Source organism: Mauremys reevesii, linkage group 26 (assembly GCF_016161935.1).
Source record: "Mauremys reevesii isolate NIE-2019 linkage group 26, ASM1616193v1, whole genome shotgun sequence".
In the NCBI taxonomy this organism is placed as follows: Eukaryota; Metazoa; Chordata; order Testudines; family Geoemydidae; genus Mauremys; species Mauremys reevesii.
The window spans coordinates 15,811,291-15,837,967 of NC_052648.1; the positions used below are offsets into that span (position 1 = coordinate 15,811,291).

The window sequence follows — 26,677 nt, forward strand, 5'->3', positions numbered from 1 at the left end:
CATGTTCGGCTTGTAAGTGTACCCTTAACTCTGAATTTCCTGGTTTTACAAGGCTTGGTGGGGCCATCATTACAATATCCCTGTAACACTCTCCCCTATGTTACAGATATGTATTCTCAAATTTAACTCCATCTTAATGTATTTTTGGTCTGGAAAAATACACACACTGTGGTTTGGAAAATTTATGGCCAGGTTACTTGGCAGCCCCAAACAACTCACCTTAGTAAATGCTGATAAAACACTATCACCAACACACACAATAATACAGCTAAAGATCACAGCAACAAAGATATAGGAAACAAAAAGCCTTTTGCAATAATGAAACCATTTTCTTCTTTCCAACACTCATTGCTAGACAGAATACACACCGGGCTTGGGTTATCGATTTTTTGTTTTTGTTAAAAGTTTTAATGTAATTCCCAAATACAATTGATATGACAATCTTACATAAATCTTTCAAAACACATGGGCATTATCTGGTTTTACTTGTCACTAGTTTACTAAGGCTTAAAGCAGAAAGTGTAATAACGTTTAGATCTGGCCTAACTACATCTTTCTGGACAGGGCTTGAAATTAACTTCTGGCCAATTCTGTGAATGGTTTATAGAGCATAATATTTCGGACTAAGATGAAATATTTAATTGTTATACTATAAACATATATGCAAGGCTTCTAGCTGAAACCCAAGTTTTACCAGTAAACAGCTGCCAGATTTAAAGAAAACTCTGTAGGTAACTGTTTAATACTACTGCGCCCCATGAAAAAAAGCATGCTTATTCCATTCTCCTGATGTTAATACATTTGTCAATGTAACACTATTGTGAAATGCCCGAAAGTGAGCCCCTACACACACACCCCTCCAAAAAGAGTGGAGTTTGGAAGCAGGAAGTAACATCTAATATTTCACAGTTAGGCCCTGCAACAAAGACACCTTATTAACTTCTGTAATAATCTTTATGCTGGAAATCAGAAGCTTTACTTTGAAAGTTTATTTTAAGAGAGTATTTTAAATTCATTTGAATATCCATGTAAAAAAGGTCCAAAAGAAATGCAGATCACTTAATGCAAACCAAAGAATTCCCAAAAGTGTGTGAGGCAGATAAACACTTGCAGAGGATTAAAAATCTGCCAGATTTCTACTAGTGAGGAGCATGAAAAGAGAGTGTCAATCGGCTTGTGCATGGCAAAAGATACAACTCCCTCTATGGAGAAATAACAATACCCACAGAGCATGAGCAGACAATCCAGAGAGGTCACAAATGTAGTGGCACAGCTAATCCCGAGCCCTTTCCACCCCAGAAAGAGTAACATCAGGAGCTCCTTCAATGGGCTAAGTGAGGAAAACAAGCAACTAAAACCCCTGGCAACAGTTAGCTATTGACAACAGGAAAAATACAGAGAGAACAAGCTAAATACACTTTGGACTCCTGACTATAAAAGGTGTGGGTTTTCATTAATATAAAAGCTAGAAGGGCTGCTTAATCAATCTGAATGGTTTCCCCAGCTGCTTTTGTGCTACAAGAACTCTTGGGTTTCCATTTTCAAGGTTTCCTGCACTAAATATTTCTTCTTCCTCTTTCTTTTTTTTTTTTTTGAAGATGCATTTTAGTTCTCCCCAATATAAATGAAAAAATTTGTACAGAGTATGCAATTATAAGAGAAAATAAAATAAAATAAAATGGGGCTATTTATAGGAAAGTGGGCTACACACTTTTTTTAGCTGGCTATGTATTCCATCTTTCCTGGACAGGAATGAGATGTATCAATTCGTTACTAAAACACAGTCGTCGTGAGTTTGATGCAAGAGGCTGAAAGGTTAGAAAATGACAAAAGCAAAATGAACTGTGGTTACACAAGGAACCATTCAGAATTACACAGAAAAACACTTTTTTGCCTTTATTTGGCAAAACAGGATTCATCGTTTTTCAGCACAAGTTAATCAAAGCTAGCAATAATTCTTCATACTGCAAAACCTAAGGAGGCAAGAAAGGGAAAGGGAGGTTTAGAAAATGATTTGCTCATTAAGGCCCCCAGTTCAGCAATTGCTCAAGCATGTGCGCTAATTTTAAGCATAAGAGTAATTCCCTTAATGTGAATGTGATTACTCATGTGCTTAAAGTTAGGCACAATGCTTAAGTACTTTGCTGAACTGAGACTTAAGTCACTGAGGGTATGTTTACACTGCAAATAAAACCTGCAGCTGGCCTCTGCCAGCTGACTCGGGCTCCCAAGGCTCGGGCTGGGGGGTTACGTCACTGCAGTGTAGACTCGCCAGGCTTGGCCTTGAGTCCTGGGACCCTGCGAGCTGGGAGAGTCACAGAGCTCGTGCTGCAGCCCGACTCCAGACGTCTACACTGCAATGACACAGCCCACCAGCCCGAGCCCTGGGAGCTCCCGTCAGCTAGCATGGGCCAGTGCAGGTGTCTAACTGCAATGTAGACACCTTTACTGATAACAGCGTTTTTGTATCTAGATCTGTTGTAATGGCTTACCCAACTCACCAATGAGCCCATCTCATTCTTCCAAAGGCAGACAGCTGTGTTTCAGCTGTTCTGAAGGTGTGTGATCTATACGCCATCTTTAAGCTTTAATCACAGCCACAAGAACATAAGTTTACTATGAAAAATTGTATGCAACACCTATTATTTATAGTGGCTTAGCTCTCCCTTAAATAGTAACAGAAAAGAACAGTACAAAACAATAGTTTTACTTTCTCAACACACAAGAGCATCTTATTCAGCTCTAAAATAAAAAAAGTATCAGCACAATATAAACCCCCAAATAATAATATTGGAAGTGGGAGGGAAGAAGAAAAGGGTTAGCAAAATGTCCAGTGAACTTTAAAGTTTCTTATTAACTCAGTACAAGGCTTTCCTGTCAAGACACCTTTTTTTGTAACCTCTGTGTACAGACTGACCGACAAAGGACAATGGTATCCACAAATTACATTGGGATTAAGGTAAAAAAAATGCTGCCCTCTCTGCAATCCAAAGAGAACGAAGCCAGAAGGGTAATCAGTGAGTGCATGAACAGAGAAGAGCACAGTTTCTCTGCAGGCAGCAGGAACTGAAAAGGGAGAAGTGGGAGTTAAGAAAGAAGAATTCAAGTTGGAACCGTGCTGGAAAGTTCTATCTCAGAGGCCTGCAAAACATGAGCTACTGAAGAAACAGTCAAAAGGTCCCAATGAAAAGCTGTGACAAGTCATAATGTGCCATTTCAATTACAAGGAAAAGGGGAAATGTTATTTTTCTGCTCATCAATATGATGAGCTTTCATGTCCCAAACCACATTCAGGCAGTTTCCAAGTCTGCTTTTTTTGTGGAATCTACTGATCCAGGCCAAAAAAACCAAACAAACAGAACAGGGATGCACAGTTCCTAAGTCCTGGAGCCTTCAGCACTGCCTGGAACAATCGTTGGCCTGGGGTATCCACAGAGGTGCCTGCAAGATGGTGTTTACAGCAGCCTTGCAGGCAGATGGGCTCACAGCTGCTATGTGCTGCCAATATTTTGCCCATCTCCTTCATCATTAGGACCTGAAACAAAAATAGATCATGGTTACAAGAAATATTTATTTTATTTGTAAAACTTATTTTGTTATTTTCTGATGCAAACTATGGAATGAAGATCCCAGCTGGCTATCGGTGCTCCATGCCTCTCTCCCCAGCCTATAAACTAGACCAGTGTTTCTCAACAACCAGTCTGTGGACTGGCACCAGGCCCTGAGATTTCCCTGACAGTTTATGAAGCCAGCAAGCCTCCTTGGTATCATAAAGGTTGAGAAACATGGACCTAGAGTACCCAGCTCTTAGAAGCCTACGGAGGAGTCTCAATCTCAGGATTTCAAGGTGAGAGACAAGAGCCAAAAATCTCTGCTTCTCCCATTCCCTCATTTCCCAGATCAAGCCCCCACACCCAGTCCCTGCAAAATTACACATATCCCACCTGTTCTTGCTGGGCCACCGAGAAGCACCAGAAGAGAAGCTTCCCTCACCCCCTTCTACCTTATCATAGAAATGCAGGGTTGGCCGGGACTTTGGGAGCCACTTTTCCCTAGTTTGCTCATGAAAATGTCATGTGGGACTGTATCAAAAGCCTTAGTAAAATTGAGATATATCAGGTCTACTGCTTCCCCGCATCCACTAGGGCAATAACCCTATCAAAGAAGGAAATTAGGTTGGTTCGGCACGATTTGTTCTTGACATCTCCATGCCAGCTATTCCTTATAATTCTATTATCCTCTAGGTGCTTACACATTGATTGTTTAATAATTTCTTACAGTATCTTTACAGGCAGCAAAGTTAGGCTGGCTAATCTAATTCCCCAGGTCCTCTTTGATCCCCTTTTTAAACACGGGTACTATGTTTACTCTTCTCCAGTTCTCTGGAACTTCACCTGTCCTCCATGAGTTCTTCAAGATAACTGCTAATGATTCTGAGATTGTTTCAGCTAATGCTAGGTGTGTCTTAGCTTTTTGTGCCTTAGCCTTTCCAATTTTGTCCCTACATGCTTGTGGGGTTTTTTTTTTTTACTCCTCTTGACAATTTGTCCATATTTCCACTTTTTTATAGAATTTCCTTTTGATTTTTGGGTCATTAAAGAGCTCCTGATAGAGCCATATTGGCCTCTTCCTATATTTCCTTTGCATCACAATAATTAGAAGTTTTGCCTTTAATATTGTCTCCTTGAGAGACTGCCAGTTCTCCTGAATGCCTTTATATCTAAGGTTTTCTTCCTTTGGGACCGCATCCTACCAGTTCTCTTAGGTTGTTAAAGTCTGCATTTTTTAAAGTCAGTTGTTCTTATTCTGTTATCACTCCTTCCTTTTCTTAGAATTATGCAATCTATCATTTTGTGATCACTTTCACCCAAATTGCCTTCCACCTTCAGATTCGCAACCAATTCCTCCCTATTGGTCAGAATCAAGACTAAAATGTTTTCCCCCCTGGTTACTTCCTCCACTTTCTGAAACGAAACATTGTCCCTGATACATTCTAAGAACTTTTAGACATTTTGCGTTTTGCTGAATTAACTACATCTGTTGAAAAAGTAAAGTCCCCCATTACTACCAGGTCTTGTGTTTTGGCTATTTCTGTTATTTGTTTTAGAAATGTTTCACTCACTTCCTCCTCCTGATTTGGTGGTCTACAATAGACCCCAACTTTGATGTCACCCTATTTCCATCCCGGCCATTAAATACTCAGCCTTTCAACTGTATGCCTCACACCTCCTTTTGGATCTCCGGATAAGTATATTATATATATATTCTTGATGTATAATGCAATCCACCTCTTCCCCTTTTTTCCCAGCTTTCCTGAAGAATCAAAGAACTGGGAGGGACCTCGAGAGATCATCTAGTCCAGTTCCCTGCACTTAAGGCAGGACTAAATATTATCTAGACCATCCCTGACAGGTGTTGTCCAACCTGCTCTTAAAAACCTCCAATGATGGCGATTCCACAAGCAATTTATTCCAGTGCTTAACCACTCTTGACAGTTAGGAAGTTTTTCCTAATGTCCAACCTAAACCGCCCTTGCTGCAATTTAAGCCCATTGCTTCTTGTCCTATCCTCAGAGGTTAAGAAGAACAATTTTTCTCCCTCCTCCTTGTAACAACCTTTTATGTACTTGAAAACTGTTATGTCCCCTCTCAGTCTTCTCTTATGCAAACTAAACAAACCCAATTTTTTCAATCTTCCCTCACAGGTCATATTTTCTAGGCCTTTAATCATTTTTGTTGCTCTTCTTTGGACTTTCTCCAGTATGTCCACATCTTTCCTAAAATGTGGTGCCCAGAACCAGATACAATACTTCCTCCAGTTGAGGCTTAATCAGCACGGAGTAGAGCAGAAGAATTACTCGTGTCCTGCTTACAACACTCCTGCTAATACATCCCAGAATGATGTTTGCTTTTTTTTGCAACAGTGTTACACTGTTGACTCATGTTTAGTTTATGATCCACTATGACCCCCAAATCTCTTTCCGCAGTACACCTTTCTAGGCAGTCATTTCCCATTTTGTATGTGTTCCTAAGTGGAGTACTTTGGATTTGTCCTTATTGAATTTCATCCTATTTACTTCAGACCATTTCTTCAGTTTGTCCAGACCATTTTGAATTTTAATCCTATCTTCCAAAGCACTTGCAACCCCAGCTTGGTATCGCCTGCAAACTTTATAAGCATACTCTCTATGCCATTATCTAAATCACTGATGAAGATATTGAACAGAATCAGACCCAGAACTGATCCCTGTGGGACCCTACTCGTTATGCCCTTCCAGCATGACTGTGAACCACTGATAACTACTTTCTGGGAACGATTTTCCAACCAGTTATGCACCTACCTTATAGTAGCTCCATCTAGGTTGCATTTCCCTAGTTTGTTTATGAGAAGGTCATGCGAGACAGTATCAAACGCCTTACTAAAGTCAATATATACCACATCTACTGCTTCCCCTGTAAGCCATTCCTCTGCATACCAATGTCAGTCATGAGATTTATCCCACCAAATCTCTGTGATGCCAATTAATTCATAATTTAGCTTATATTCTAATGGCTGCCAATTCTTCCTTTTTGTTCCCCATACTCATTGCATTTGCGTCTAGACATCTAAAACGTTGAGCCTTGCATTCTGCCAGCACAGAGCTGCTGCTCCAAACCCAGCCTCTGCTGCAAATCATCCTTGCTATTTTCTACCATGAGACCAGCTGCAGGACTCGCAGCAGCAGAAGGAAGGGAGGTTTCCAGCTATAGGAAGACAGAACATAGCTGGTTCCTATCAAGGAGTCCTGAAATGGCCCCTCCTCTTGTTGCTCCCCACCCTTTAGTCTCCCTACCCCCATCTCCTCTGACTCCTGCCTATTTCCCAATACAGCCACACTCCCAGCTGCCCCACAGTCCCATTACCCACTTCTCTGTATTTTCCTGTTTCCTGACTGGCCCTCACAAGGTGACTAAAGGGCCACCATTTTCCCTAAGGTCAGCCTGGATTCAGCCCACTGGAAACAATGGGAGGTGGTCATCATTTTCATAGAATCATAGGACTGGAAGGGACCTTGAGAAGTAATCTAGTCCAGTGGTTTTCAAACTGCGGGTCGCGACCCAGTACTGGGTCACAGAACGTAAGGCACTAGGTCACAGTGGCTCTGGTCAGCACCACTGACCGGGCCATTTAAAGTCCCGTTGGTGATGCTGCCTGGCTAAGATAGGCTAGTCCATACGTGTTCTGACACTGTGCTGTGCCCTGGAAGTGGCCACAGCAGGTCTGGCTCCGAGGCGGGGTAGGGGTGGGGTAGGGGGGGAGGAGTGGTCCACAGGGCTCTGTGCGCTGCCCCCGCCCCGAGCACTGGCTCCACACGCCCACTGGCCAGTTCCAACCCCCTGCCCCAGCCCTGAGACCCCCCCCCGCACCCCAAATCACTCATCGCCAGCCCCAGCCCAGAGCCTGCACCCCCCCCCAGCTCAGAGTCCTGACCCCCTCCTGCAGCCCAACCCTCTGTTCCAAACCCCTCATCCCCAGCCCCATCCCGCAGCTCTCACCCCTGCACCCCAACCCTCTGCCCCAGGCCTGAGCCCCTCCCACACCCCAAACCCACCTGCCCCAGCTGCATTAGGTCGCAAGCATCAAAAATTTTCTTCAACTGTCACCAGAAAAAAAGTTTGAAAACCACCAATCTAGTCCAGTCCCCACACTTGTGGCAGGGTTAAGTAGTATCTAGACCATCCCTGACAGGTGTTGTCCAACCTGCTCTTAAAAACCTTCAATGATGGAGATTCCACAACCTCCCTAGATAATTTATTCCAGTGCTTAACCACTCTGACAGTTAGGAAGTTTTTCCTAATGTACAACCTAAAATGCCCTTGCTGCAATTTAAGCCCATTGCTTCTTGTCCTCTCCTCAGAGGTTAACGAGAATAATTTTTCTCCCTCCTCTCTGTAACCACCTTTTATGTACTTGAAAAGTGTTATCATGTCATGCAGTCTTCACTTCTGCAGACTAAACAAATCCAGTTTTTTCAGTCTTCCCTCATAAGTCATGTTTTCTAGACCTGTAATAATTGTTGTTGCTCTTCTCTGGACTTTTTGGGTATGGACAACATTTCACTAGGTTGAAGGCAGAAATCAAACTCATGACAACACTTAATACCCCCAAAAAACAATTAAACTAATGAGAGTGGGCAATGCTGAACTAATTAATATCCTGTAATTAGGCCACAGCCCCACTGGGGACCCTCTGTGCCAAGCCATGCAGGGAACTTTTCAATATCCATTTAGAGGGATGTGACAAATGTGAGGGGATTTCTACTACATGACTGGAAGAGTTGGCTGTGAGCACAGCTTAGTCCATGTCATGGACCCTATACCACAAACACTCATGAATGTAACCAAGGCCGGCTCCAGGTTTTCTGCGTCCCCAAGCGGTGGAGGGGGAAAAAAAAAAAAAAAAAAAAAGGAGCGGCAGTGCAATTGCGCCGCTTCACTCTTCGGCAGCAATTCAGCGTCAGGTCCTTCACTCTAAGAGGGACTGAGGGACCTGCCACCGAATTGCCGAAGACCCCAACGTGCCGCCTCGATAGCGGCCGGAATGCCGCCCCTTGGTATTGGCCGCCCCAAGCACCTGCTTCTTTAGTTGGTACCTGGAGCCGGCCCTGAATGTAACTAAGAGAGTTAGGCACTAATGGAAGAGTCAAGCAGTTTTCTTTGTTAAAGTACAAGGGGAGAACAGTACGGGAAATTAGAAAGTTTAGCACATTTTCTTGCTTACCACTTCCAGCTGATCCTGAAGGAGCAATGACATCATCATCATCATCACTATCTTCTTCATTTGATTGTGTTACCTCTGGCTCAGGTGCTGTGATCTTCGCTTCTTGCTCTTGTTCCACTCTACACCGTAGAGCCAAGATCCGATGGTGTAATGCAGCATACAGCTGTCCTGTATCTTTAGAGCTTGCCTATGGATTTTTAAAATATAAAACAAATAAGATTTTAAAAGTTTACAAATGTTTTATTCTATGCAACCTCTTATACAGAGCAAAACATTCCTACCAAACTTCACTTAACATTAAAAAGGTTGCAGAGTAGTTTTTAAACGAAGAGATGGGGGAAAGCCAATTGCTGCAGAGGAGCACGTGGATAGGACAGAGACTTCTCTTAGAGGAGAGTCTATTGATAGAGATTCTCTAGGTTTTAGTCAGGAAGAGCAGATGGAAGAGAATAAAGTATGGGCCAGATCAGATGAGAAACATTCATATAAAAAAGAATCTGACACATCAGAAAAGGGCAGACAAACAGTGACAAGTTTTTAAAGTGCTTGTACACAAATGCTAGGAGTCTAAATAATAAGATGGGTGAACTAGAGTGCCTTGTGATAAAGGAGGATATTGATATAATAGGCATCACAGAAACCTAGTGGAGTGAGGACAAGCAATGGGACACAATCATTCCCGGGTACAAAATATATCGGAAGGACAGAACAGGTCGTGCGGTGGAGGTGGGGGAGGGGGAGGAGCACTATATGTGAAAGAAAATGCAGAATCAAATGACGTAAAAATCTTAAATTAATCCACATGTTCCACAGAATCTCTATGCATAGTAATTCCATATTCTAATAAGAATATAACAGTAGGGATCAAACATCGACCACCTGACCAGAGAGGCTATCAAAATAAAGAACTCAGTAATAGCAGAGGATTTCGATTATCCCCATATTGACTGGGTACATGTCACTGGAGGACAAAATGCAGAGACAAAATTTCTTGATACTTTAAATGACTGTTACTTGGTGCAGCTGGTACAGGGACCCACAAGGGAAGAGGCAATTCTCAATTTAGTCCTGAGTGGTGCGCAGGATCTGGTCTAAGAGGTAACTATAACAGGACCACTTGGAAATAGTGAACAATATATAACAATATTTAACCTCCCTGTGGTGGGAAGAACACCTCAGCAGCCCAACACTGTGGCATTTAATTTCAGAAAGGGGAACTATGCAAAAATGAGGAGGTTAGTTAAACAGAAATTAAAAGGTACAGTGACTAGAGTGAAATCCCTGCAAGCTGCATGGACACTTTTCAAAGACACCATAATAGAGGCCCAACTTCAATGTATACCCCAAATTAAGAAACACAGTAAAAGAACTAAAAAAGAGCCACCATGGCTTAACAACCATGTAAAAGAAGCAGTGAGAAATAAAAAGGCATCTTTTAAAAAGTGGAAGTCAAATCCTAGTAAGGTAAATAGAAAGGCGCATAACACTGCCAAATTAAGTGTAAAAATGTAATAAGAAAAGCCAAAAAGGAATTTGAAGAGCTAGTCAAAAACTCCAAAGGTAATAACAAAATGTTTTTTTAAGTACATCAGAAGCAGGACGCCTGCTAAACAACCAGTGGGGCCCCTGGATGATCAAGATAAAAAAGCAGCGAAGAGTCTTGTGGCACCTTATAGCCTAACAGACGTTTGGGAGCATGAGCTTTCGTGGGTGAATACCCACTTTGTCGGATGCATGTAGTGGAAATCTCCAGGGGAAGCAAGCAAGAAGCAGGCTAGAGATAACGAGGTTAGTTCAATCAAGGAGGATGAGGCCCTCTTCTAGCAGCTGAGGTGTGAAAACCAAGAGGAGAAACTGGTTCTGTAGTTGGCAAGCCATTCACAGTCTTTGTTTAATCCTGAGCTGATGGCGTCAAATTTGCAGATGAACTGAAGCTCAGCAGTTTCTCTTTGAAGTCTGGTCCTGAAGTTTTTTTGCTGCAGGATGGCCACCTTAAGATCTGCTATTGTGTGGCCAGGGAGGTTGAAGTGTTCTCCTACAGGTTTTTGTATATTGCCATTCCTAATATCTGATTTATGTCCATTTATCCTTTTCCATAGAGACTGTCCAGTTTGGCCGATGTACATAGCAGAGGGGCATTGCAGGCATATGATGGCGTATACTACATTGGTGGACGTGCAGGTGAATGAGCCGGTGATGGCGTGGCTGATCTGGTTAGGTCCTGTGATGGTGTCGCTGGTGTAGATATGTGGGCAGAGTTGGCATCGAGGTTTGTTGCATGGATTGGTTCCTGAGCTAGAGTTATTATGGTGCAGTGTGCAGTTACTGGTGAGAATATGCTTCAGGTTGGCAGGTTATCTGTGGGCGAGGACTGGCCTGCCCCCAAGGCCTGTGAAAGTGTGGGATCATTGTCCAGGATGGGTTGTAGATCCCTGATGATGCGTTGGAGGGGTTTTAGCTGGGGACTGTATGTGATGGCCAGTGGAGTCCTGTTGGTTTCTTTCTTGGGTTTGTCTTGCAGTAGGAGGCTTCTGGGTACACGTCTGGCTTTGTTGATCTGTTTTCTTATTTCCTCGTGCGGGTATTGTAGTTTTGAGAATGCTTGATGGAGATTTTGTAGGTGTTGGTCTCTGTCTGAGGGGTTAGAGCAGATACGGTTGTACCTCAGTGCTTGGCTGTAGACAATGGATCGTGTGGTGTGCCCGGGATGGAAGCTGGAGGCATGAAGGTAGGCATAGCGGTCGGTAGGTTTTCGGTATAGGGTGGTGTTAATTTGACCATCACTTATTTGCCCCATGGTGTCTAGGAAGTGGACCTCCCGTGTAGATTGGTCCAGGCTGAGGTTGATGGTGGGGTGGAAGCTGTTGAAATCTTGGTGGAATTTTTCCAGAGTCTCCTTAAAAAAGGACCACTTAAAGATAAAGTCATTGCGGAGAAACTAAATGAATTCTTTGCTTCAGTCTTCACGTCTGAGGATGTTAGGGAGATTCCCAAACCTGAGCTGTCCTTTGTAGGTGACAAATCTGAGGAATTGTCGCAGATTGTAGTGTCATTAGAGGAGGTTTTGGAATTAATTGACAAACTTAACAGTAACAAGTCACTGGGACCAGATGGCATTCACCCAACAGTTCTGAAAGAACTCAAATGTGAAATTGCAGAACTATTAACTATGGTTTGTAACCTGTCCTTTAAAATATCAGTTTCTGTGCCCAATGACTGGAAGATAGCTAATGTAACGCCAGTATTTAAAAAGGACTCTAGAGGTGATCCAGGCAATTACAGACTGGTAAATCTAACGCAGGGCCGGCTTTAGGCCGATTCCCCGGAATCGGGCCCCGCACCTTAGGCGCCTTTTTAATTTTTTTTACTCACTCGGCGGCGGTTCGGGTCTTCGGCGGCATTTCGGCGGTGGGGGGTCCTTCAGTGCTGCGGAAGACCAGGAATGAGTGAAGGACCCCCTGCCGCCGAAGAGCTGCCGAAGAACTGCCGCAACCGGGTATTCAAATTGGGCCCCGCAGTTCCTAAAGCCGGCCCTGGTCTAACGTCAGTACCAGGCAAATTAGTTGAAACAATAGTAAAGAATAAAATTGTCAGACACATAGAAGCACATAAATTGTTGGGTAAAAGTCAACATGGTTTCTGTAAAGGGAAATCATGTCTTACTAATTTATTACAGTTCTTTGAAGGGGTCAACAAACATGTGGTCAAGGGGGATCCAGTGGACATAGTGTACTTAGATTTCCAGAAAGTCTTTGACAAGGTCCCTCACCAAAGGCTCTTACATAAATTAAGTTGTCATGGGATAAGAGGGAAGATCCTTTCATGGACTGAGAACTGGTTAAAAGACAGGGAACAAAGGGTAGGAAGAAATGGTCAATTTTCAGAATGGAGAGAGGTAACTAGTGGTATTCCCCAAGGGTCAGTCCTAGGACCAATCCTATTCAACTTATTCATAAATGATCTGGAGAAAGGGGTAAACGGTGAGGTGGCAACGTTTGCAGATGATACTAAACTTCTCAAGATAGTTAAGACCAAAGAAGACTGTGAAGAACTTCAAAAAGATCTCACAAAACTAAGTGATTGGGCCACAAAATGGCAAATGAAATTTAATGTGAATAAATGTAAAGTAATGCACATTGGAAAAAATAACCCCAACTATACATACAATATGATGGGGGCTAATTTAGCTACAACTAATCAGGAAAGAGGTCTTGGAGTCATTGTGGATAGTTCTCTGAAGACGTCCATGCAGTGTGCAGCAGCAGTCAAAAAAGCAAACAGGATGTTAGGAATCATTAAAAAGGGGATAGAGAATAAGACTGAGAATATCTTATTGCGCTTATATAAATCAATGGTACGCCCACATCTTGAATACTGCGTACAGATGTGGTCTCCTCATCTCAAAAAAGATATACTGGCATTAGAAAAAGTTCAGAAAAGGGCAACTAAAGTGATCAGGGGTTTGGAACGGGTCCCATATGAGGAGAGATTAAAGAGGCTAGGACTTTTCAGCTTGGAAAAGAGGAGACTGAGGGGGGATATAATAGAGATATATAAAATCATGAGTGGTGTGAAGAAAGTGAATAAGGAAAAGTTATTTACTTGTTTCCATAATATAAGAACTAGGGGCCAAAAAAAATTAACGGGCAGCAGGTTTAAAACAAGTAAAAGGAAGGTCTTCTTAACACAGCACACAGTCAATCTGTGGAACTCCTTGCCTGAGGAGGTTGTGAAGGCTAGGACTATAACCAGGTTTAAAAGAGAACTAGATAACTTCATGGAGGTTAAGTCTATTAATGGCTATTAGCCAGGACTGGTAAGGAATGGTGTCCCTAGCCTCTGCTTGTCAGAGGGTGGAGACGGATGGCAGGAGAGCGATCACTTGATCATTGCCTGTTAGGTTCACTCCCTCTGGGGCACCTGGCATTGGCCACTGTCGGCAGACAGGATACTGGACTGGATGGACCTTTGGTCTGACCCAGTATGGCCCTTCTTATGTTCTTATGTAACTTCACTGCTTTGCAATTTTACACTATTGATTTCAGAGTCAGTAGGTCTGGTATCCAGATGGGTGTATTCAGACCAGGTCAGAGATTTAATGGCAGTGGAATCACAGTGTTGGTGGTCAAGGGCTGGACACGTTTAGTTCCCGAAGGGAATAATGCACTCGGTGATTCTCTCTAACCACCCCCTATAGCTGACTGAAGGAATGATTTTGGTTGTCTTCAGAAGAAACCACATGCAACCCCCCTCATCCCAAGAAGGTATGCAAGAGGAACCGGCAACAAAGAAAGGGCACAGAGGGGAGTCTCAGAGCCACCCAGCCGCATGCCAAATACACACAGGTTTTTTTGCCTACATTTACGCTTATACTTTCATTACAAAGAGAAGTCTTCACCCTTTAAAGAACCCCAAACCATCTGTCTGGATTTTCAGTCATACATCTAGTACACGTATTTGTTACTAAAATGACTTGATTGTGATTATTTTATTGTGTATCTCTAAAAAAACCTTAAATCTCTAACAAAGTACATTTAATAACAGAATTGCCACATTAGATCAGTCCTGTGATTCATGAAGCCCAGTATGAGGTCTGACTTTCTTGTACACTCCCAAGAATTAAAGGCTGCCTTATGTCCCAAAACAAGGGGAGTTGTAGCCTTTTCAAAACTAACTATTCAGTGCATACTGGCAGCTGAAAGCCCTGCTGTCGCAAGGGTATAATTTATAAAGTCCTGTGTGTAAAAAAGCTGAAAGTGGCTGGGACCTTAAAAACTGGACAGTAACAGATCATGAATCCCAGCAATAATTGAATGGTAAGACAGAGTGAGTGAGTCAGAGTGTGTGTATGTGTGTGAGAGAGAGACAGAGTGTGTGTACTGGCTGCTGGGGAAGTCTATGAGAGACCATGCACCATCTCTTTAAGGCACTTACCAGAAAGCTTGTTGTTCAAACCACAGCAGCTACCAGAAGCTCTCCTGCTCCTGAGCCCTGAATACCCTCTCCTGCTCTGAGGTACATGGGCAGAAGGGAGGGAGGCAGACACCCTGACATCAGCGTCCCCCTCCCCTGCTCTGCACTGCAAGCAGGAGGGTCCCAGGAGCAGCTGACCAGGGAATCCAAGGCAGAGGAAGGTAATAATAATTGGAGATATACCAATCTCCTAGAACTGGAAGAGACCTTGAAAGGTCATCAAGTCCAGCCCCCTGCCTTCACTAACAGGACCAATTTTTTTGCCCCAGATCCCTAAGTGGCCCCCTCAAGGATTGAACTCACAACCCTGGGTTTAGCAGGCCAATGCTCAAACCACTGAGCTATCCCTCTCCCCCCATGAAGGAGCAACATGGCCACAGAGCAGCTGGGGAGGGGGGGAGGGGTAAAGGAAGGGGAGCACACCTGAACACGTCGCCGGATCTGCACAGCTCTGCTAATCAAATGCACAGCACTTGACTCACTCCTGGGCAGCCACGTGACCGCTCAACTTAAAGGGAACACAGGGCCCTAATTATTCTTGTCAGCCATCTCTGAACCCTCCCCCCCAAATTCTGCAATATTCCTTCTGAGATAGATTGATCAGTACTGAACATGTTATTTCAGGTGAGGAGTTTTATTTTTATATGTCCATTTTGTTGTTCTCAAATTTCTTTGGGTGGAAGTTTCCACTGAGTGCTCCATAATGATGCTCATCTCTTTTTCTTGAACTGATGCAATTAATTTAGAACCTTGTAAGGTGTATAAATAGTTCAAATTATTCACTCTAGTGTGCATTACTTTGCATTTATTGACAATGAATTTAATCTGCCATTGTGATGCTCACTAACTTCCTTGGTGCTTTCTCCCATGCTGTCCCTCATTATCATCCTTCAAAACCCTCCTCAAAACTCTTTGCCATGAAGCCTACAAAAAACTGGACAATTGTTGGGCTGCGGGTGTGCAGAGACAACTGCCTATCATGCTGACCAATATAGTTTCATTGTTTCCTTGTACTCTCCCATCTGTCTCCATGTGTTGTCTCGACTTAATACTTAGACTCAAGCTCTTTGGGATGGGAATCATGTCTTTTTGTTGTTTCTGTACAGCTCTTAGCACAATGGATTCCTGGTCCATGACTGGGGCTCCTAGGTGCTATAGTAATACAAATAATAAATAATAACTTCCTCACAGTCTTCTCTGGCCTTGAGTGACCTAAGTAATTTTTGGTGACAGGTTTCAGAGTGGGAGCCATGTTAGTCTGTATCAGCAAAAAGAATGAGGAGTACTTGTGGCACCTTAGGCCTTGTCTACACTACAAGACTATTTCGAATCTACTTAAGTCGAATTTGTGGATTCGACCTTATGAAGTCGAATTTGTGTATCCACAGTAAAGACACTAATTCGAATTTCTGAGTCCACATTAACAGGGCCGGCATCGATTGAGCGGTGCACTGTGGGAAGCTATCCCACAGTTCCCGCAGTCCCCGCTGCCCATTGGAATGCTGGGTAGAGCCCCCAATGCCTGCTGGGGGAAAAAATGTGTCGAGGGTGGTTTTGGGTAACTGTCATCATTGAACCGTCAATCACGCCCTCCCTCCCTGAAAGCGCCGGCGGGAAATCTGTTCACGCCCTTCTCTTGTCAGTTACAGCGCGGACGCCACAGCACTGCGAGCATGGAGCCCGCTGCAATCATCGCTGCACTTATGGCCGTTGTCAACTCCTCGCACCTTATCGTCCACCTCTTCCACAGTCAGCTGCTGAGAAATCAGGCGAGGAGGCTCCGGCAGCGCGGTGAGGAGAGTGGCGCAGACCTCTCACAAAGCAGGGTACGGCGCGCAGTGGAGATCATGGTGGCAATGGGTCAAGTTCATGGTGTGGAACGGCGATTCTGGGCCCGGGAAACAAGCACGGACTGGTGGGACCGCATAGTGCTGCAGGTCTGGGATGAATCACAGTGGCTGCGAAACTTCAGGATGCGTAAGGGCACTTTCCTTGAACTGTGTGACTTGCTGTCCCCTGCCCTGAAGCGCCAGGACACACGGATGCGAGCAGCCCTGAGTGTGCAGAAGCGAGTGGCCATAGCCCTCTGGAAACTTGCCACGCCAGACAGCTACCGGTCAGTAGCGAACCACTTTGGCGTGGGCAAATCTACCGTGGGGGTTGCTGTGATTCAAGTAGCCCACGCAATCGTGGAGCAACTGCTCTCAAAGGTAGTGACTCTCGGAAACGTCCAGGTCATCATAGATGGCTTCGCCGCGGTGGGATTCCCAAACTGCGGTGGGGCTATAGATGGGACTCACATCCCTATCCTGGCACCAGCCCACCAGGCCAGCCAGTATATTAACCGAAAGGGCTACTTTTCAATGGTGCTGCAAGCACTGGTGGACCATAGGGGACGTTTTACCAACATCTTCGTCGGGTGGGCGGGCAAGGTTCATGACGTGCTTGTGTTCAGGAACTCTGGTCTGTTTAGACGCCTCCAGGCAGGAAATTTCTTCCCGGACCACAAAATAACGGTTGGGGATGTGCAGATGCCTACAGTCATCCTCGGGGACCCAGCCTACCCGCTAATGCCCTGGCTCATGAAGCCCTATACAGGTGCCTTGGACAGTGAGAAGGAACTCTTCAACTACCGGCTGAGCAAGTGCAGAATGGTGGTGGAGTGTGCTTTCGGACGTCTCAAAGGGAGATGGCGGAGCTTACTGACTCGCTCGGACATCAGCGAAAAGAATATCCCCGTAGTTATTGCTGCTTGCTGTGTGCTCCACAATGTCTGTGAGAGCAAGGGCGAGACCTTTTTGGCCGGATGGGAGGTTGAGGCAAATCGCCTGGCTGCTGTTTACGCTCAGCCAGACACCCGTGCCGAAAGAATATCCCAGCGGGAAGGGCTGTGTATCCGGGAGGCTTTGAAAGCAAGTTTCCTCGGAGAGCAGGGTAACCTATGACTCTCCACTTGATTTTTAGAGAAGCTGATCCTGGGCCTGTGTCTCTATGTGTTGAGTGAGATCTGCGATTACAGACCCCGTTCTCCAAGTTTCCCCCACTTCCCAAACACGTTTTAAAACAAATTAAACGGAACACTTATTGTTAATAAATCTTTCTTTTACTTTGCATTTCTGTTCAGGGTTTGAAACATGGACGCATACTGTGCTGGGTACGGTGTGTACTGATGTACAGACCGCTTGTACAATACAGGACGGACAGCCTCCTGCTCCTACTTAGGTCTCTGGGGTGGGGGACGGTTTCAAGTGGTTGTGCATGTAGGGGTGGGTTTGCAGGAAGGGGCGAGTGGTGCCGTCTTTGGATAGGGATTTGGATGCAGGCTCTGGGCTGTGGGTTTGGGCGTAGGAAGGGGTGAGGGGTGTGGGGGAAGGGTGAGTATCTGTCCGTGGATGAGGGCTCTTCTTGGGGCTCAGGGCAGCGGAGAGGATCGCGCCTACGGTGGAAGTGCATGGTAAGGGCAGCATGCCTTAACATTAGGGGGTGGCAGGCGCTAGGACCGTGGACAAGCGTACACATCACAGAATGACCCGGGGCAGCATACACCACACAGAGTGACCCTGGTGACTACTGACTGCAGTCTGTGTGTGCCCTGCAGTTGATCCTGCCCCCGATAGTCTCTACCCTGCTAATGTAGGCTATCCCATGCAATTATAAATCCCCTGCCCCCCCCCCCCCACATACACACAGTCTTCTGACACGAAAGACGTGACGGAAAGAGTGAACAACAGCAAACAGCTTTTATTAATCTACTACAGAGTGGGGTGATGAAACTTGGATTTGGGACTGGGTGATCCTTGAAGGGAAGCGCTTCGACACAGTTATAGCGTCAGAGGTGTGTGGTACATTAGCGCTCAGCTGTGGTGCAGTGACAGTTCTCACGGCCCCTACCGCCCCTCCGTCTTGTAATTTTCGGTGAGGGGGGGACAGGACTTCTTGGCGTTGGAGGGTGGTTGCAGATACAGTGCAGGGGGGCTCTCTCCTCCTGCCTGCGGTCCTGCAGAACATCAACAAGGCGCCGGAGTGTGTCCGTTTGCTCCCTCATTAGCCCAAGCAGCGTTTGAGTCGCCTGCTGGTCTTCCTGCCGCCACCTGTCCTCCCGTTCGCTGTGTGAGCGCTGCTGCTGAGAGAGGGTCTCCCTCCACTGGCTCTGCTGGGCCGCCTCGGCTCTGGAGCAGGCCATCAGTTCCGCGAACATCTCGTCCCGAGTCTTTTTCTTTCGCCGCCTAATCTGAGCCAGCCTCTGCGAGGGGGATGCCGGGGCAGTCCGGGAAAGAGCAGAAGCTGTGTGATGGGAAACAGTAAGTGATTTCCTTGAACAGATACATGTTTGCGAACAGTGAACACAGTGTAGTCAGTTTCTCTGAACAAGACCATACAGGGCACCAAGTTCCACGAGATCTCAGGACAAGTTCGAGATTTCGGAATACGCTCTCATTGGCGGCGCCATTGCACAGGAGAGCGGACAAGCGGGGAGAGACAGCTGAATCCGTCTTGCAGACAGTCCTGGTAAGCCTTAAAGTAGATAATGCTTATCAGTTAGTGGATAGCTGTGCTCTCCTGCTAAAGGCAATCTGGAAAGCAGAAAGGCTGAGCCTTTTCCAGCCCCTCCCGCCAGTGCACGGGAAAGATCAATGTATGCTTGTTCTCTGTGGCCTCCAGCACGTGGCTGTTAAGCGAGGGTCGTTGTTATGCAACCTAATTGTAAACCATTAACAGTAGTAACAATACACTAATTGCCCTACTTAGATGCAGCCTGTACAGAACGACATCACCCTGAGGCGGGTCACTCGGAGTCAGAGAGAGCGGATGCTAAGGGAAGCCCTGCACAGACCAGGACCATATGCAGAAATGCTGGTGGAGGCGATGATTCCTCTGTACATTAGGATGTCCTGGCGCGGAAGAGTGTGCTTCCACGGAGCACCCAATAAGGCACCTCTCCCCAGGAACCTCCTGCGGAGGCTTTTCGAGCAGCTCTCTGAGAGCTTTGTTGAAGTGTCCCCAGAGGATTATTGTTCTATCCCTATATGTGTGGACTTACTTTTTATATAGTTAGACATTTACAATTTTTTATATAGTATTTCTATTTTTTCTATACCTGTTTTTTAAAAAATAAATGTTTCCATGTTTATAGCACTTACCGCCTGATCCTTCCCCTGATTCTGAGTCCGGGTTAACGGCCAGGGAGGGTTGGGAGGGGATCTCTGTGAGGGTGATGAAGAGATCCTGGCTGTCAGGGCAAGCGGTATTGTGTTCGCTGTCGCCTGCGCCGTCCTCCACAAACCCTTCCTCATCTTCCCCATCGGCGAACATCGCCGAGGAACTGTCCAGGTACACTATGCCATCGTCAGAGTCCATGGTCACTGGTGGGGCAGTGGTGGCAGACCCACCTAGAATGGCATGCAGTGCCTCGTAGAAGCGGCATGTCTGGGGCTGTGCTCCGGAGCGTCCGTTTGCCGCTCTGACTTTTTGGTAACCTTGTCTCAGGTCCTTGACTTTCACGCGGCACTGCATCGCATCCCGGCTGTATCCTTTCTCTATCATGGCTTTGGAGACCTTCTCGAAGGTCTTTGCATTCCGCTTGTTGGAGCGCAGCTCCGAGAGCACAGACTCCTCGCCCCACACAGCGATCAGATCCATGACTTCCCGGTCAGTCCATGCTGGGGACCTCTTTCTATTCTTGGATTGCCCGGACTCCTCTGCTGGAGAGCTCTGCATCGTTGCAGGTGCTGCGGAGCTCGCCCCGATGTCCAACCAGGACGTCAGATTCAAAGTGCCCAGACAGGAAAAGGAATTCAAATTTTCCCGGGTCGTTTCCTGTGTGGCTGGTCAGAGCATCCAAGCTCGGACTGCTGTCCAGAGCGTCAGCAGAGTGGTGCAGTGTGGGATAGCTCCCGGAGCTACTAAGTTTGATTAGCATCCACACCTAGCCTAATTCGAGCTAGCCATGTCGAATTTAGCGCTACTCCACCTGTCGGGGTGGAGTACCAAATTCGAACTAAAGAGCCCTCTAGTTCGAATTAAATGGCTTCCTATTGTGGACGGTTGACCGGTTAGTTCGAATTAACGCTGCTAAATTCGACTTAAAGTCCTAGTGTAGACCAGGCCTTAGAGACTAACACATTTATTTGAGTGTGGAAGTAGAGCAAGAACTGATAGGGATTTGAGGGGGATTTCAATGCAAACAGTCACCTCTGTGAGCAAGAGTCAGGCTAGCTGTAACCCTAATCATAGAATGCCAGGGTTGGAAGGGACCTCAGGTGGTCATCTAGTCCAACCCCCTGCTCAAAGCAGGACCAATCCTCAGATAGATTTTTGCCCCAGATCCCTAAATGGCCCCCTCAAGGATTGAACTCACAACCCTGGGTTTAGCAGGCCAATGCTCAAACCACTGAGCTATCCCTCCCCCTAATAATGTGAGATTTGTAGAAGCGAGGATTGTGTGAGGCGAGTGGGAAAGAACTGTGTGAGAAGTTGTTGCGACCTTGTGTTGATAAGGTGGAATGCAGACTAGAGTCTAAATAGAAGTGAGAAAAATAAGATATCAAGATGACCTATGTATAAACAAAATGCAACTGTTGCTTATTATTGTATGTAACAGAAAGTATAAATGCTACTGTAACTGTTTACCTGGAGAGAGACCTGCCTAGTGCACTCTCTCTCTCTCTATGCAATTGCTTGAGAAATAAAGTATCTGACTTTGCTGCACTCAACCAGAAAGTGAGAACTACATTTTTCTCCGACATGAGCATAAGCTTTCGTGGACTAAAGCCCACTCCACCAGATGCATGGAGTGGAAAATATAGTAGGAAGATATATATTTACACACAGAGAACATGAAAAAATGGGTGTTGCCATACCAACTCTAATGAGACTAATTGAATAAGGTGGGCTATTAGCAGGAGAAAAAAAACTTTTGTAGTGATAATTAGGATGTCCCATTTCAAACAGTTGACAAGAAGGTGTGAGTAACAGTAGGGGGAAAATTAGCATGGGGAAATAGTTTAGTTTGTGTAATGACTCATCCACTCCCAGTCTTTATTCAAGCCTAATTTAATGGTGTCCATTTTGCAAATTAATTTCAGTTCTGCAGTTTCTTGTTGGAGTCTGCTTTTGAAGTTTTTTTGTTGAATAATTGCGACTTTTAGGTCTGTAATAGAGAGACCAGGGAGGTTGAAGTGTTCTCTAACTGGTTTTTGAATGTTATAATTCTTGATGGCCTTCACCTGCACATCTACCAATGTGATGTGATGCCATCATGTGCCAGCAATGCCCCTCTGCCATGTACATTGGCCAAACTGGACAGTGTCTACGCAAAAGAATAAATGGACACAAATCAGACATCAAGAATTATAACATTCAAAACCCAGTCGGAGAAACTGCAGAACTGGAATTAATTTGCAAAATGGACATCATTAAATTAGTCTTGAATAAAGACTGGGAGTGAATGAGTCATTACACAAACTAAACTATTTCCCCATGCTAATTTTCCCTCTACTGTTACTCACACCTTTTTGTCAACTGTTTGAAATGGGCCATCCTGATTATTACTACACTTTTTTTCCTCCTGCTAATAGCCCAACTTATTTGATTAGTCTCATTAGAGTTGGAATGGCAACACCCATTTTTTCATGCTGTGTGTGTGTGTGCGCGCACGCGCGCGCATCTTCCTACTCTATTTTCCACTCCATGCATCTGATGAAGTGGGCTTTAGCCCACAAAAGCTTATGCTCAAATACATTTGTTAGTCTCTAAGGTGCCAAAAGTACTCCTCGTTCTTTTTGCTGAGTAATTTTGTCATCTACAAATTGTCACTTCACTGCTCACCACCTTTTCTAGATCACTTACATCAAATACCACCAGTTCTACTATGGTATGTGGGCCATGGTGCTGCTAACCTGCCATGATGAAAGTTGACCATTTATTCCTGTTTTTCCCCCCCACCCTCTGTCCCTTAGACAGTTTTTTATCCATGACAATGCTTTGCTACTTATGCCTTAACAACTTAGATTATTTAGTAGCCTCCTGAGAGGGACTCTGGCAAAGAATCTTTGAAAGTCTAAATTTTATCAACCAGTTCTCCTCTATCCACCTTATTCACAAGTTCAAAGAATTTTTAATATATTAGCAAGGAACCATTTTCTATCATGATCTTCTAGGTGTTTTATTTCAGAGTAGCAGCCATGTTAGTCTGTATCCGCAAAAAGAACAGGAGTACTTGTGGCACCGTAGAGACTAACACATTTATTTCAGCATAAGCTTTCGTGAGCTACAGCTCACTTCTTCGGATGCATAGAATGGAACACACAGACAGGAGATATTTATACCTACAGAGAACATGAAAAGGTGGAAGTATGCATACCAACAAGATTGACAGAGCCAGAAGGGTACCCAGAAGCCACCTACTACAGGACAGGCCCAACAAAGAAAATAACAGAATGCCACTATCCATCACCTACAGCCCCCAACTAAAACCTCTCCAGCGCATCATCAAAGATCTACAACCTATCCTTAAAGATGATCCCTCACTCTCACAGATCTTGGGAGACAGGCCTGTCCTCGCTTACAGACAGCCTCCCAACCTGAAGCAAATACTCACCAGCAACCGCACACCATACAACATAAACACTAACCCAGGAACCTATCCTTGCAACAAAGCCCGATGCCAGCTCTGTCCACATATCTATTCAAGTGACACCATCATAGGACCTAATCACATCAGCCACGCCATCAGGGGCTCTTTCACCTGCACATCATGTGATATATGCCATGTGCAGGTGAAAGAGCCAGCAACGTGATATATGCCATCATGTGCCAGCAATGCCCCTCTGCCATGTATATTGGCTAAACCGGACAGTTTCTTCGCAAAAGAATAAATGGACACAAATCTGACATCAGAATCATAACATTAAAAAACCAGTGGGAGAACACTTCAACCTCTCTAACCACTCAGTGACAGACTTGAAGGTGGCAATTTTGCAACAAAAAAATTTCAAAAACAGACTCCAAAGAGAGACTGCTGAACTTGAATTAATATGCAAATTAGATACAATTAACTTAGGTTTAAACAGAGACTGGGAATGGTTGGGTCATTACACTAATTGAATCTATTTCCCTATGTTAAGTTCTCCTCACACCTTCTATGGGTCATCTCAATTATCACTTCAAAAGTTTTTTTTCTCCTGCTGATGATAGCTCATCTCAATTGATTAGACTCGTCCTGTTGGTATGCATACTTCCACCTTTTCATGTTCTCTGTATGTATAAATATCTCCTGTCTGTGTGTTCCATTTTATGCATCCGAAGAAGTGAGCTGTAACTCATGAAAGCTCATGCTGAAATAAATGTGTTAGTCTCTAAGGTGCCACAAGTACTCCTGTTCTTTTTACGTGTTTTATAAAATTATATATAAAAGGTTACTTACTTGTAGCCAGAGTTCTTTGAGCTGGATTCTGCATATTCACACTCTTAGGACTCATGCTGACTCAGTACTGGTTAGGCATCCATGGTCCTCTGCTCTCCCTGCCTAGCACTTGAGCATTTCCTGAGGGCTTGATGCTGTTGCTGCCTCAGTTTCTTCTACTACCAATGCCGAAGAATGCAGATATTTTAATTTGGACTCTGCAGGGTTAGGCAAAGTGGGTGGGGAGTGTGAATATGCAGAGCCTATCTTGAAGAACTCCCGATGCAAGTAAGTTACCTTCCTTTCTTTTTTGAGTGTCCTCTGCATATTCCCACTCTTCAGATAGTTTCACAAGCAGTATAGTAAATTGGATGAAGGGATGCAGAGTTCTAATTAAACAAGGATTACCAAACTGGGCATCTGACTAGGATGCCATATCCTAAGCATAATTCTTCTTGAAAGAGAACGGACGTCCACATAGCGGCTTTGCATATCTCGATTACGAGAATGTGTTTATTAAAAGCTGTAGATGTAGCTACTGCTCCAGTAGAATGAACTCTGAACAGACTAGGCATGGGGAGAGAAGCTCCTCTATAACACTCGTCAATGAACTATCTAACCCGGGGTCGGCAACCTTTCAGAAGTGGTGTGCCGAGTCTTCATTTATTCTCTCTAATTTAAGGTTTTGTGTGTCAGTAATACATTAATAATAATACAGTAATACAGTAATAATAATAGTAATACAGTAACGTTTTTAGACGGTCTCATTCTATAAGTCTATAATATATAACTAAACTATTGTTGTATGTAAAGTAAATAAGGTTTTAAAAATATTTATGAAGCGGCATTTAAAATTAAATTAAAATGCAGAGCCCCCCGGACCGGTGGCCAGGACCCAGGCAGTGAGAGTGCCACTGAAAATCAGCTCACGTGCCACAGGTTGCCTACCCCCGATCTAACCCATCTAGACAAGGACTGAGATGAAATGGCTTTCCCTTTGGAGTTACTAGTACATGAAACAAAACTTGGAAGATGACCTAAAAAAAACGGTTACCCACCTTTTAGTAACTGTTGTTCTTCGAGATGTGTTGTTCATGTCCATTCAAAGTAGGTGCGTGCACGCCAGATGGAAGATTTTCCCTAGCAGCGTCCGTAGGGTCGGCCCGGGCGCCCCCTGGAGTGGCGCCACTGTGGCACCCTATAAAGGGGCCCGCCGACCCTCCACCTCCTCAGTTCCTTCTTGCCGGCTCTCCGACAGAGGGGTAGGAGGGTGGGTGTTGGAATGGACATGAACAACACATCTCGAAGAACAGTAGTTACTAAAAGGTGGGTAACCGTTTTTTCTTCTTCGAGTGGTTGTTCATGTCCATTCAAAGTAGGTGACTCACAAGCCTAACCTTAGGAGGAGGGGTCAGAGATCACTGCTGACTGGAGAACTGCACAACCAAAGGCTGCATCATCCCTCGCCTGTTGCGTGATGGCGTAGTGAGCCGAGAATGTGTGGATGGAGGACCACGTGGCCGCTCTACAAATCTCCTGAGTCGGGACCTGAGCCAGGAATGTCACAGAGGAGGCCTGCGCCCTAGTGGAGTGGGCCGTGATCGGAGGGACAGGGGTCTTAGCTATACGGTAGCATTCCTAGATGCAGGTCGCGATCCACAAAGAGATTCGCTGAGAGGAGAACAGGAGCCCCTTCATCCTCTCCGCTACTGCGACGAAGAGCTCTGTCGAGTGCCTGAAGGGCTTGGTACGCTCTATGTAAAAAGCCAAGGCCCTGCGGACATCCAGGGAATGGAGCCTCCGCTCCTCACTGGAGGAGTGTGGTTTAGGATAAAACACCGGGAGAAATATATTTTGGTCCATGTGGAACTGGGAAACGACCTTACGTAGAGAGGCCGGGTGAGGTCTAAGTTGGACCTTGTCCTTGTAGAAGACAGTGTACGGGGGCTCAGATGTTAACACCCGAAGCTCTGACACCCTTCTGGCCAAGGTGATCGCCAGCAGGAAGGCAGTCTTGTACGACAGGTACAGCAGGGAGCACGAAGCCAGAGGCTCAAAGGGAGGCCGTGAGAGGACGGAGAGGACCAGGTTCAGGTCCCAGGTGGGGGCTGGCTGACGAACGTGCGGGAAGAGCCTGTCCATACCCTTGAGGAAACGCCCCACCAGTGGGTTCGCAAACACTGAGGTACCCCCTTCTCCCGGATGAAAGGCGGATATGGCCGCCAAGTGAACGCGAATGGAGGAAAGGGAAAGGCCCAGATGTCTTAGGTGGAGCAAATTGTCTAGGACAACGGGGATTGTGACCCCCAGCGGGTTGTGACCCCGCTGACCTGACCATATGGAGAAGTGTTTCCACTTTGCCAGGTAGGTGGCCCTAGTAGACGGTTTCCTGCTACCTAGCAGCACCTGCCTGACCTGCTGGGAGCACTGCAACTCCACCGAGTTCAGCCATGGTGCATCCAGGCCATGAGGTGGAGGGATTCGAGGTTCAGATGGCGGAGGGAGCTCTGATCCTGCGTGAGCAGGTCTGGCAGCAGGGGC

The 26,677-nt window shown here is 45.4% G+C and overlaps 1 protein-coding gene across 3 annotated transcripts in view; it reads right to left on the reverse strand.

Annotated features, from left to right (window-relative positions):
- Positions 1 to 381: 381 nt before the first annotated feature.
- RANBP3 (RAN binding protein 3) overlaps positions 382 to 26,677 on the reverse strand; it is a 224,602-nt gene continuing 198,306 nt past the window's right edge. For all 3 annotated transcript variants that reach the window (XM_039515887.1, XM_039515886.1, XM_039515888.1), the window contains 2 exons: positions 8,761 to 8,947; positions 382 to 3,535 (listed from right to left, as the gene is read on the reverse strand). In XM_039515887.1, the coding sequence (XP_039371821.1) occupies positions 3,492 to 3,535; positions 8,761 to 8,947 (231 nt within the window). In that variant the 3' untranslated portion in view covers positions 382 to 3,491. The remainder of the gene's footprint in view (positions 3,536 to 8,760; positions 8,948 to 26,677) is intronic.